General features: G+C 39.6%; 1 protein-coding gene across 11 annotated transcripts in view; it reads left to right on the forward strand.

Annotated features, from left to right (window-relative positions):
* sema6d (semaphorin 6D) overlaps positions 1-12,416 on the forward strand; it is a 287,153-nt gene extending 274,737 nt beyond the window's left edge. For 10 of the 11 annotated variants that reach the window (XM_078529935.1, XM_078529931.1, XM_078529932.1 and 7 more), the window contains 2 exons: positions 3,674-3,817; positions 9,204-12,416. In XM_078529935.1, the coding sequence (XP_078386061.1) occupies positions 3,674-3,817; positions 9,204-10,516 (1,457 nt within the window). In that variant the 3' untranslated portion in view covers positions 10,517-12,416. The remainder of the gene's footprint in view (positions 1-3,673; positions 3,818-9,203) is intronic. The other variant, XM_078529934.1, reaches the window with a different exon arrangement.
* The last annotated feature ends 220 nt before the right edge of the window (positions 12,417-12,636 follow it).

The following is a 12,636-nucleotide window of genomic DNA, read 5'->3' on the forward strand; positions in this document are numbered from 1 at the left end:
AACATGTTGAAATACTTTATCCATATTGTGTGGGACAAAGTACAATTTCTACTTTGTGTACCTGTTTAGGCAGCTGTTTATATGGCTCAGCATATTATTGCGAGCAAAACATGAGTGTCCATAATTCATGAGTGTTTTCCATGAATGGCCTTCCATGTAAGAAGTTCAAGGTCTGTTGTAAGAAGGTCTCCGAATCTCTCAGCACCAGCTGCCAACCTAGATAATTGTGGGGTTGAGTCCCAAAACTCTTCACCACTCAGAAAGGCTTCGGTGCTGCTAACAATGAGTTCCACTTGTTTTGAAAGAGTAGCCCCTCATAAAATGAGACATTTGCTGGAGATCTAAAAATGGCTTTGGCCTTAATTCACTTGAGCTTTTCTGGATTCATAAAATGAGGGTGTCTTAAAAGCCAAATGTTTGGAAGTTTCAAAAAAAAAATGTACTACTTGCAATTTCAGAAACTTTTTTTAAAAATCCAGGTTCAGGAATCTGACACCTGGGTCATTTCCAGATCTCGACATCATGGCGCTACTTTTCTGAAATGTAAATCCATTAATTAGGCAGGAGGTGAGCTCGATGCCCAACTAGTGGCAATGGGTGTTGCATGGAGGCGGGAATAGGCTCTACATTGCAGTGCTCATAGGCAGACAGCACCTAAGACAGGGCTTGCTATTGCCTTGCAGAATGGAGCGATCAGAAGGCCAGCAGGGTCACGTTTCAAACAAGTCGCCAAACAATCAATTGGAAGGTACCTGCCATGCTCTGTTTTTAAATCACCCTATTTTTCCATGACTTTAATTCATCAGCTCCATCACATAATGGCTCCCCACATTGTTCCCGACAGCTGAACACTTGCATGCACCAGACTTCGCTTTTCCTGGACAGCACTTTGAAAATCTCTTCCTGGCTCTCCCCAGCCTATTAACATGCTATTCAAAGGGCTTATCTGGCTGTTAATTGGAGGCAAGCAAGTTGCTGGCTTTCTTCACCACCAACCCCCGACCCACTGTGAGAATACCACATTCCGCATCCATCAGAAGACTGACACTCCATCTGGGAATGCTATTTTCAAAGTGCACCTATACCCGACCTTGAACCCCTGGACATATGAAAATAAAGCCCCAATTTTGCTGACACCCAAAGTTCCTGAATTAAATGCCGAGATGACAATGTGAAGCTGCAGCTAATCCTTTGCTATTCAGCAAAATACTGCTGACTCTCAAAGTGACATGTAAGGATGCTCAGCCTCCTATTGTAGAAGTACCTTAATGCACTAATACTGATTTTAATTCCTTATGGCATTGCATGTTCCCTACAATGCAGCAGCATGGCAGAGGTCATCATTCCGTCCTCTCGCCACGCCAGGTGTTCTATTTTGGAATCATTTTTTCAGCTTGACATCCGAGATACTGGGAGATATAAATCTCCAGTAGGGATGCGGTGATGGACCTTAGTCATAAGCTTAAACAAAAAAAAACGATACCTCAGCTTTTCCAGAGGTCAGTCTGTCCATGTATAAGTCACACCAGAATTAGTTTCATGTTTGATTCAGACACCAACACTTTTCTAGGCATCCATCTTGCATGTGTCAGCACAATAACCACAGCAGATGAAGCCTGATTTCTACCAGACTATTAAAGATGTTCTGAACACAAATCAATTGCTCTCATTTCGTCTGTCTATAAAAAATTTATTGTTTGAAAAATGGCACCTTGAACAATATCCAAGCTGAGTCGCTGTATTCAGAATGGGTAAAGGAGATGCTTTAGAAGCAGAAAAGAAAAGCATCAGGATGCGCACAGCAAAACTGAAATTTATTAGCAGTGTTGGCAAACTGGTTGCAAAGTAAGTGTTTGGCCTTAGTGAAGCTGTCCTGTTTCAGGATAACTTCCAAGATGCAGCTTAATGAACAGAATAATGTCCTGGTCATTTTAATAACTGTATATGCCAAATAAACTAGGGCCTGGATTTTTGCTCCCGAGTCAGGAGCTCACAGAGTCCGGCTCTGCAAACCCAACTGGGAGAAAGTTCCCTGGAAGTTGGGATTTTCGTTACGGGGTAGGGGGTTCTTTGGGAGTTGGACCTGCCGCCCCAGGCTGAGAAGGTCTGCCTCTGTCCTCCGGCACTGTGCCAAGATTTTTATAGAAGCAATATAACAATAAGCAGATCTCCAGCCCTCGCACCATGCCCTCCACCCATCATGAAACCTCACACCCTCCATGCCAACCTATGGCCCTCTACCCATCCCCATGGGCCTTTATAGCCCATATGCCAATGTAGTGCTAACTCATGTCAACCCATGTGCCCCCATCAAGCACGCTTTGCCCTTACATCTACCATGCCAACAGTATCCACCATGGGCAGATCTCAGGACCCATACTGAGATTAAATAAAATGGAAGTTCTAAGTGTCTATTGCAGACTTTATTTTTTAAAAATTCACATTCATAAAAACCCATTTACTACATTTACAATCCTTCAGCTACATCCTTTATAAAATCTAAAATTGGAATTCCATTGTCCCACTTTAAGTGTCCATAACCACTTGGAGATGTCAATCAAACAATGAAATGGAAGGCACCCTACTGTGAATATGGAAGGTTGTGAAATCAGCTATTCTGCACTACATCGATAATAGTGGCTCTCAGGCTTATGTCAACAGACAGAGTGAAATAGCAAGCAGTGATTTTTTTTTCAACACACCAGACGTTTTTTTTCAAAGATTTAAAGAACAAGAGTTTTAAATACCTTAGCAGCTTGGCAGTTCCAATGAGCTTGAGCATTTTTTATGTACATTCATGCCTAATTTTAACATTTCCATGGGGCACCTTAGCTCCCTCAAAGCTCCTGACCTTCCCCCAAAGGTGACCCGGAACCATATTCAAAGAGGTACCCTACCTCTCCAACAGACTGCACAAAGTTCCTATCAGGTCTAACCTGCGCACGTGGTGTTTCACACACCTGGATCACAGAAATCTCAAGTGGACGCAACTACGGATTTAAAAGAGGTAGCTGCCTCTGCGAAGTGCACATGTGCGAATCCCGAACTCGGCCCATTCCTGCCCCAGCAAAAACGGTAGGTGTCATGCTCAGGCACGGGACTCTTGTTATGAAAATCCAGGCCTAAGAAAGCCTTTAGACATTAGTGAATGTGGCTGTCCATGGAGTAAATCATACGAATTAACATTGTAGCTCTCTGAGTGACGGCACAGGCCTGATGGGCTGAATAGTCTCCTCCTTTGCCATATGATTCTATACAAATACCAGGAAGCATACATGGGCTTCAGGCACAAAAAATCAACCTGACCTGCAGAGCTTCCACCTAACACAGACTCATCCACTTGACTGACCGCCAAGCACCCATTAAGTCTCAAAACCCAGTATCTCCTCCATTCGCCACTAAAGGAGGGTGCTCTGGTGACAAGTTGCTCAACCAGGAGGATAAAATCAAAACCTCTCTGGATTAGTATTAACATAGTTCTCCAACAGTTCCATGCCAGTCGAATACTGATGCTGGGTGTGTTCAGATTGTACAAACAAATGTTTTGTTATTTGCACATTTAAGATTGTTCAAGAAATTTGCTACGGTAAGTGGCGCAGTTTGGTATCATTACAGAGCAAATTTATTCATATTTTTCCCCATTAATTGTGAAAATAATTTAAATTTATCACAGACACGGATTTATCGGCAGTCTCTGCTTCCACGGGTGCAAGTGGCCCAGTAGTATCTCCAAACCTGATTGGTTCACGAAAGGTTGAAGTACAAGATGATATGGACACTTATGATTATTTTGAACCATTATCTGCTGTCCCCAATGGTAAGGCCTTTGAAGGGAAGCTTTCTTTCACTGAATGGAAACCTGGTTTAAAACAAATGCTGCTGTTTTTAAAAATATACATAAATCATATATTTTGATCACTCAAAAGCCCCATAGCTCACTTAACTAAAGCAGAACTAGCCTTAAGTTAAACTGAAGGGTACTTGTACATTGAAATACTACATATCTTCGTATTCTAGGTCTGCACTGTATGGAGCGCAGCTCCTGTCTCAAATAACAAAGCCTTTTCCACCTGATGTTAAGTGGAAGCCAATGATAGTCTTGAACTTCGGAGCTCGGAACGCTCTTAGCCAGACTGGTTTTGTTCTGCAAGTTTTCTCATGAGATTCAGTCAAACTATTGTAAGGTACATAGAGGTAAATTTGTAAGTAAGGTCAGTCAGAAAATGTGGTACATAATTTGCACATTGCAGTACATCACAATGGGTGATTTCTTTTTTCCCTTGAATTAATAATCAAGGTTTTTCCTTTGAAGAAAATAAATTGCATTTTTATTCCAAGTTGATTTTTGCATGCTTAATATTTTGGTTTGAGGAAATGTAAATCCTAAAACTGCACATAAAAGGCCTCAGGAGGATGGTTTCCGTGTTCCTCAATAAAAATGTTCAGGTCTTTGTCCAGGCATAAAAACAAGCAGCTAAAACAGGTTTCCTATCAGAATTATTGGCAGTCCTTTTTATTTTTCTTCTTTGTTAATCACTTTTACCTCAGTTGAGACTTGCACATTTCTGATAAATGTGCTGGTGCGCATTATGTAAGCAATCCATTATTTAAGTTAGTCCGTTGCACTTTTGTTTCAGCTCATTGCTTCCTTTGCAGCTTTTGTTATCGAACAGTCAATGCTGTTTCTTTCTTTCTTGACATTTCCTTATGTTGACCACTGCCATTAACAGTTCTAACCCTGAGCATTTTATCATTTAGAAAAGATAAAATGTTCAAAAGGCCTTGCCTGATTTTTGTATTTAATAAAACAAAAATCTCTCAATAGCTCTAACCTATGGAATGGCTGAAAGACTGCATGTGTGTAAAAATCGAGAATCTAACTCATTAGCCAGCAACCTGTACTTTTGTGGAATTACAGAATGCCTCCAATGGGAATCGACCATATACTAAACATGTGTGTTTCATACTAATATACTGAGCTAACATTTTATCTTCTAACAGTCTTCCTAACAGAGTAACTGCTTTGAGATAAAAACTGAAACTAAGTGAGAAATAGTTTAAACAAGAGACTAATGGGAACCACTTTGTTCAGGAGCCATTGATTTTCGTGACTGTGGTAATTGCAAAAAATTGTGGTTGTAAATTGTATTTGTATGTGTTGTGGCTAAAGCTGTGTTCAGCATAGATTGTTCTCTTCAGCTATGAGCAGGAAACGACTTCCTTGCTCTGTTTGCTTGGTTGTATGTTTTATACAATTCTGCACTTGATTTAACTTGATATTTTCTATATTTGTGTATTTTACTTGGATGTCACAGAAAATATTATATTTTACTTATTTGGAATTCTACCAACACAGGATGCTTTCAAAAACTGCCAATGCTAATATTTTTTTTTCTCTATTTCAACTGAAATAATCTTTCCATCTTGCACGCAAACATAGCTGCTGGCATGGAGTAGCCAGATGGAATTAAAAGAACAGCACTTTATCCAAAACCAGATGTTTTCCCTGAATTCAGATGGAGGAATTAGAAAGTGGCAGCTGGTTCAGGGGACATTTTAAAACAAGGGGAGGGAGAACAAGGAAAATAGAAAAGGAGATGGATTGAAAAACAGGGCAGGAACAAATAATGTGCATCGTCAGTTTGACAGGACAATTGTGACACAACTTGTGTTAACCTGTTTATGAAGCAATCCTGTTCTATAGAGTGTGCAGATTAAATCTTAGAAGATAACTTTAAGATAAAAAGATAACTTTAATGACACACATTTACTTCAGTAAAACCCTAGTTACAGGTAGCAGTTTAGCAGCACTATTATTGTGGCAGTTACTTCAGTCTTCATGCTATTTTTTTTTACCAAAATCATAAAGCTAGTTGGGCTCCCTTGCCCCTCGAAACAGCATATCATGGTGCTGGGAGTTTGCTTATCATCATAATTTAGGCAAAGCTTTCTTTGCAAATAGCAGGAGTGTATTCTAGAAACACTATAAGCTCTGTTACTTCCGGTTTCTATCAACCAAGTAATTGAGTCAAGCCACGAATATTAATTACACTTGACCCCTTTTAAAATGGACTACTTGGTAACTGGCCAAATAGTGTATTATAATGGCGCTATGGCATAAAAAGCACCCTGTTGTTTAACTGCAAAAGCCATTGCATGTTTACTCAGAGGATCAATTAGATATTCATGAGTCATTGCTGACGTTTGAAATATAATTGAAATTTCACTGTTGCCTAATTTAACAAGTGTTGTCTGACTTTTTTTAAAAAGGCATTACTCCACAGACATGAACTCTGCTAAATATGCCGCCTCATCGTCCACAATAAGTTAATATTTCCTCATAGCTGTCTATTCCAGAGTCTCAATGCCAAAATGAAATTTTCATCTGGTATACTCCTCCCCTTCCATCCCCTTCTCATGTACAGGGGCATACGCAGTCTTAGCAAATCAGCAAGCTTACACTAGCATTGTTGGGGGCTGCATGAGGCTCATGTGTCAGAAACCTGTCACACAAGCATCGCTGTAAAGAGAACACAGTTCCTGGGGGGGAGATGAGGAGTAGCACTTTCGGGGTGAAGGGCTGGGCTCAAGAAGAATGTGAAGAGAGACTGTCTAATTGCATTGCTTTGTGAAAAGACTACTGTGTTGGATCACGCTATGCTGGCATCCAGGAACAAAGAGGATATCAATCATCCTAATGGCAGCTTGACAGAGACAGATGGATCTTCTGTGGCGAGAGACTGGATATGCTTAGTGGAATTTGGTTATGGATTCACTGAAATAGGAACTCCTCGAAGAGGCAGATTAAATATGTTTTCAACTTTTTTTGTGGCATACTGCCTGATGAACAAACATCCCTTCTGTTCCGTTTAAAAAGGAACATCATTGTCCTTTTAATCTCTTCTGAGGGATTTCATCCCTCTTATGTCTTCACTTGTTTGCAAAAATTCTCAGCTGACAGGCAGGGTGTTGATGTTGGAGGACCATTGGGTGAGACTCCATAGACGATAAGAAAGATACAATAAGTGCTGAATCAAATCAAAAAAATGTGTGTATACTTCAAATTCCACGCCTAACCAGTTTGTAAATCTGTTGTATTCTAATCCATCACTTTTTGATAATATCACATAGTACATTAAATATCAACGTCCAATCTATATCTTATTTCAACATCTGTTCTGTGTAATCCATAAACTGAAGCTTCTAATTCAGTACCTCTAAGGCAGTGACTAAGGATGTAGTGCCTCAAATACCCAAAGCATAGTATGTCTTTGGAACAATGAAAGTAGGAACTGAGGAACTCCAGCATTGCAATGAATATCATAGTATGGGAGCACAAAAATAACCTTTTTGGTAGAGGGAAAAAAAGACTATAAACAAATCTGTACAAATTGACAACTCTGGATCCCTTTAGAGAAATGGCAGGCTTGTGTCTTTTTTAAAATAATATGTTGCGATTTTGATGTAGCCAGAGGGTGACTTTTATTGTAGATAACACTTTTCATAAAGAAAGTTAAGAGCTCAAACATGTCAATCCAAGTTTGGACATAACACAAAGTTTTTAATCATAACTGACCTAGAAAATAAGACTTGAACTTTATCACTGCTTCAATGCTAATTTGATTGCTGTGTACCATGGCACAGAAACACTTTCTATTTGGCTGCATGGTCGCAAGTGCCGCCGATTCTAAGTATAAAGGTACAGGCTTTTGCAATGTACAGTTGAGCCATAACAACTGACTTGTTCCAAAAGGTTAGAGAAGAACAGCCAAGCAAAACCAACTAGCCTGCAATTAGGTCTACTTATTCCTCTAACTAAATAGAACCATGGAGCTTGGGTGTAAAGTGCCAAGCATTAAAATCTTCAACTCGATACATCACTGATGCTTAGTGTTGTGTTTTATCAGCACTGTGCAGTTAAGAGACAGTCACCTAGAGATACAAAACAAAATTTTCCAAAATGATTGTTCTCCAGTGGAATTAAAAGATACTTGTGCTATGCATCGAGCCACTAGATGAACAGAATAATGTTGATTGAAAGCTACATTAAATTACCAGATCACATTCATTAAGAAAATTCTAAAATGAATATTAATGATTTGAAATAAGAGAGATTACTGTGGATGAATGCATAATAAGTCACAGGATAGTCCTCTGTTTTCTAGTTAAGTACAGGTGTTAAAACCGTTTCTTTTAAATAAATTAATGGGGGAGACATTTTGCTCAGGGTTGGCATTGCCACCAGATGTGTGTTGGGGTAAATCTTCTGCCAGTGGTCCAACCCAGTCCTGCTTGCCCATTGCAGGGTCAAGAATGTAGGACTGACTCCTAGCATTGGGAGTCATGCAGGAGAGGATAGTGTAGCATTGTGACCAACTACCTGGCCAACCAGGACCAAAAATGTTTCTAACCCTGCTGCAAAGCGCCTTTAAAGGGAGGACTGAGGCAACTGAAGTGATTAAAAAACTATCCTTCTGGGCTCAACTGATTTCCATCACTACAATCCCCTCCTTCCACCTCTTCTGTTTGATCCACAATGCAGTAGTAGGAATAGAGAATATAAATGTGCCACAAAATTAAGTCACAGCTCCAAGTTATCACTTACACGGGACTGAATGGACAGCTGTCACCAGAAGCAGAGTTTGGGGAGGGGAATGGGCTGATGGAAAGCAAGAATTTGGTGAGAAGCCTCCTTCCTTACAAGAATGGTTTGAAGGCAGTCAGTTCATTTGAACATGCAGTTCCAAACATTAAACTCATTGTAATTCAGAAATGGATCATTTGTTTGGACATTGGAAAATATCTTCCAACGGCAGAGAAAAATCAATAATGGATTTTGGATTCACTCATTTATACTGCTGGGCAAAAATATTATTTTAAATGAAGGAATTTTCTGCACTCATTTGTGTGCAGATTTCTACTTCATCCATGTTTGGTAAGTCATTTATAGAATTCCAGGCACAAGAGCTCTGCTGTGCTGAAAAATCAATATCTCAATGATCTGAAATCAAATTCAAAATCACTGAAAACAAAGACCATCAAATCTGACTTCTAACAAAACAGAAAATAGCAATAGGTTTCTGTCAAAGTGTAGGTCTTTTGTTTTTTACTGTAGTACTTTCAATTTCTAATATACTCTTTGCAAACAAGGAATCAGCAACATAGAAACATTCAATGTTTTTACAACCTTCTATTTGTTACAGGTGTACGATGGGAGGTGCAATCTGGAGATGCAAATCAGATGGTTCACATGAATGTTCTGATCACCTGTGTTCTTGCTGCTTTTGTTCTGGGAGCCTTCATTTCTGGCATAGCTGTGTACTGTCACCGGGATACCTACTTACGCAAAGCCAGAAAAATGAACAAGGATGCAGAATCTGCACAGTCCTGCACCGACTCGAGTGGAAGTTTCACAAAGTTCAATGGGCTATTTGACAGTCCGGTCAAGGAGTATCCACAAAATATTGACACACCTAAGCTTTATACCAACTTGCTATCTAATGGCAAGGAGCTACCACCCAGCAGTGATGCAAAGTCTATGATTGTGGATAACCATGGGCAACCTCCAGAACTGGCAGCGCTGCCAACTCCTGAATCTACACCAGTGCTTCAGCAGAAAAGTATTCAACCAATCAAGAACCAGTGGGAGAAAGCCCAGAACAATATTAATGCAGCAAGGAAGGAATCACCTTTAAAAAGCCCTCAAATTATTCCATCTAGTCCTCCTCCCCATTCACCTATAAACCATAGTGGTCAAATACCCAGCGCAGTGGTACTTCCCAATGCTACCCATGCCTACAACATGTCTTTCTCAAATTCTAATGCACACAAAGCTGAAAGGAAGGTACAGAACATAGAAATGTCAATGACTGGTCATTCAAGTAAAAAAGAACAGCGAAGAGCTATTGAGGCAAGAAACACACTAAATGACCTTCTGAAACATCTCAATGAAAGTGGTAGCAATCCTAAAGCTATTTTGGGAGATGTCCCTATGACTCGTCAAAACCTAATGCTAGACCCAATGACCAAAATAGTTGAAATGCCACCCAAGGTTCCGAACAGAGAGGCCTCACTATATTCTCCTTCTTCTACTCTACCAAGACACAGCCCAACTAAGAGGGTAGATGTTCCAACAACTTCAAACATCCAACTGTCAAGTTTAGAGAGAGAGCGGGGCTACCCAAGAAATTCTTCACAGAGGCATTCAATATCCGTGCTCCCCAAAAATGTTATCAGTTCATTAAATGGAGCTGTGTTGTCACGACATACCAGTTTTAATAGGGGAGGGTACTTCCCTCCGGCACCCCCCATGAGAATGGATTCTGTACATGGTACTCCCCTTGTTATTCAACCACAACCTGGCTCTTTGTCCCGCCAGAGCAGTTACACAAGCAACGGTACACTGCCTCGATCAGGAATAAAGCGAACACCATCCATTAAACCAGATGTGCCACCAAAACCATCATTCGGTCAACCCACAACTCCAGTCAAACCACTACACAAATACAGTTACTAAGAGTATTCATTTCTCAGTTAAAGTGATGTGGGAGGACTTGAAGATCAATATTGCTTAAAGCTACCAGTGACAATGCTCTGATAGATACACAAAGGAGTGGCCAAAGTTGCTACATTTCCTCAAATGGCATCTTTAATTAAGACTGAAGGCAGGAATGTTTGCCTGCTGCACGAAGAAGATGCTGTGTAATACAAAATGTATTACTGTTAAGATTTGGAGCCTTGGAGAAGTGCAACATGGAATTTATCCTGTGAAATTAGTTAAAGCATCAACGTACAAGGAAATACTTGAACAATGGTTCCATTTTCACTGCTGTTGAGCATCGTCTTCCCATTAAATGTGAACACTTTTAATGACAGAACCCACATTTGTCTTGTTGCTTGCACAGATGTTTCATGACTTATCATAAAACTTCTGATCTCATCAACTGTGCTTTGGTTTGACAAAATGCCACTATAGCCCAATTGTAGCAAAGACAAATACTTTGTGGCATTCCCTCTGAACGTCACAGATAAATGTGTAAGCTACACAGACTAGGATGCACTTAATGGTTCTTGTTACAGCTGTTTTGCTGTGTTGCCTGATATACTGAGCACGACAGAACTCTGAAGTTGACCTGAACCTCCCTGTCCTACTACAGATTTACTTGGACCATATCACTGTGTTGAGCGCAGCTACCTGTCTACGGCTATTTTCTTTTAGATGGTGTCTACATAGCTTAACCAAATGTAACATCCACTACATTCAACGCTTACATCAATAATTGTAAATTCATACAGTCAATTTATCTTGCAACTGTAGACAAGGAGCTGCCCTGCCACAGAGATGGGCAGTGTACAAGATAAAGGATAGTGCAATCACTTTGTTAAGGAGTGTTTAAATGTGATTAATAGGGCATCCTGAAGAGTCATGCAGGTAATGACACTGTTCTGTAAATAGCGTTTCTGTGTTCACCTGGATTCTGTGCATTTTGTGCCTTATTCAATAAGCATTATCATTGATATTGAAATCTTGTCAAGTGTTCTTGAACAGAAAAGCTGCTTTCCAGTGTGCCAGTTGTATTTTATTTTTAAATGGTTTCATATAAAATTAAATAATCAAGTCACAGCCTAAAATGTAAAGACGACCTGCAGCCATTTAATGAGAGGTGGAAGAAAAGACAAGTAATCAAAATTTGGTTGCACCCCAATTTTGGTAAACATTCCTCTGTGCAGTTTTTGACAAGAACGAAGGATATTTTTTAAAAAGGTAGCATTAGTTGAGCAAAATTTACTTTAAGCGAGCTGGTGTGTCACATTTAAGGTATGTAAAAGCACCAAGGTGCACAGGTAACCCATGCTTCTTATTGACATTGACCAGAGGGGTCAACCTGCATGGCTGAAATACTAACTGAATCAAATGAAAGGTAGAAGTGTCCAGGATAAAGTGGTATAATTCACTCACGGTAATCAAATCTATAAGACACTGCAGATTCCTTAATGGCCAATGAACAAACTGTTCATTTCAATGCTGTCAAAGTTAAAATAGTAATTTTGCACCCATTCTGGCTAAAGGTAAAAAGAGCCCAAATTGATTAAACAATGCTGCACTGTATATTGCAATTTGAGCTCATGCTCAATTTTACGTTGCCATTTTCAACTTCCTGTATTGCCTTTACATTTAAATTCACCAACTACTTTCTCCATTTGTGTTAAAGTAAACCCAGATTGGTTCTCATTATGGTACATTTGGCAAGCTAACCCAGAAAAGAAAAAAAAAGTTGTTGTTGTTTAATGGTCCTGAAGTAACATGTATAGAAAACTCTTGTAAACTTGTACTGTGGAAGTGTACATAACTACATACATTTTGTTTTTAACACCGCATGTAAAGTCAAAATAAAAGAATCAAATGGAATATTTAATTCTCTGCTTCTCTGCGCGTTAACATTATTCCTTCTGTAAATATTCCATGAGTCCTAATTCCAGACTTGCATCACCGCAGATTAAAAACCATCTCAAAATCAATGAATTATTGATTTTCATTTGTTACAAGACTTCACATCAGAATTCCACTCATTTGAAGCCTGCTAGCTCACAAAAGCTTTTTCATTAAACAAAGCAATCTTTTAACCATTAACTAAT

This window comes from Cetorhinus maximus, chromosome 26 (assembly GCF_964194155.1).
Source record: "Cetorhinus maximus chromosome 26, sCetMax3.hap1.1, whole genome shotgun sequence".
Lineage (NCBI taxonomy): Eukaryota > Metazoa > Chordata > Chondrichthyes > Lamniformes > Cetorhinidae > Cetorhinus > Cetorhinus maximus.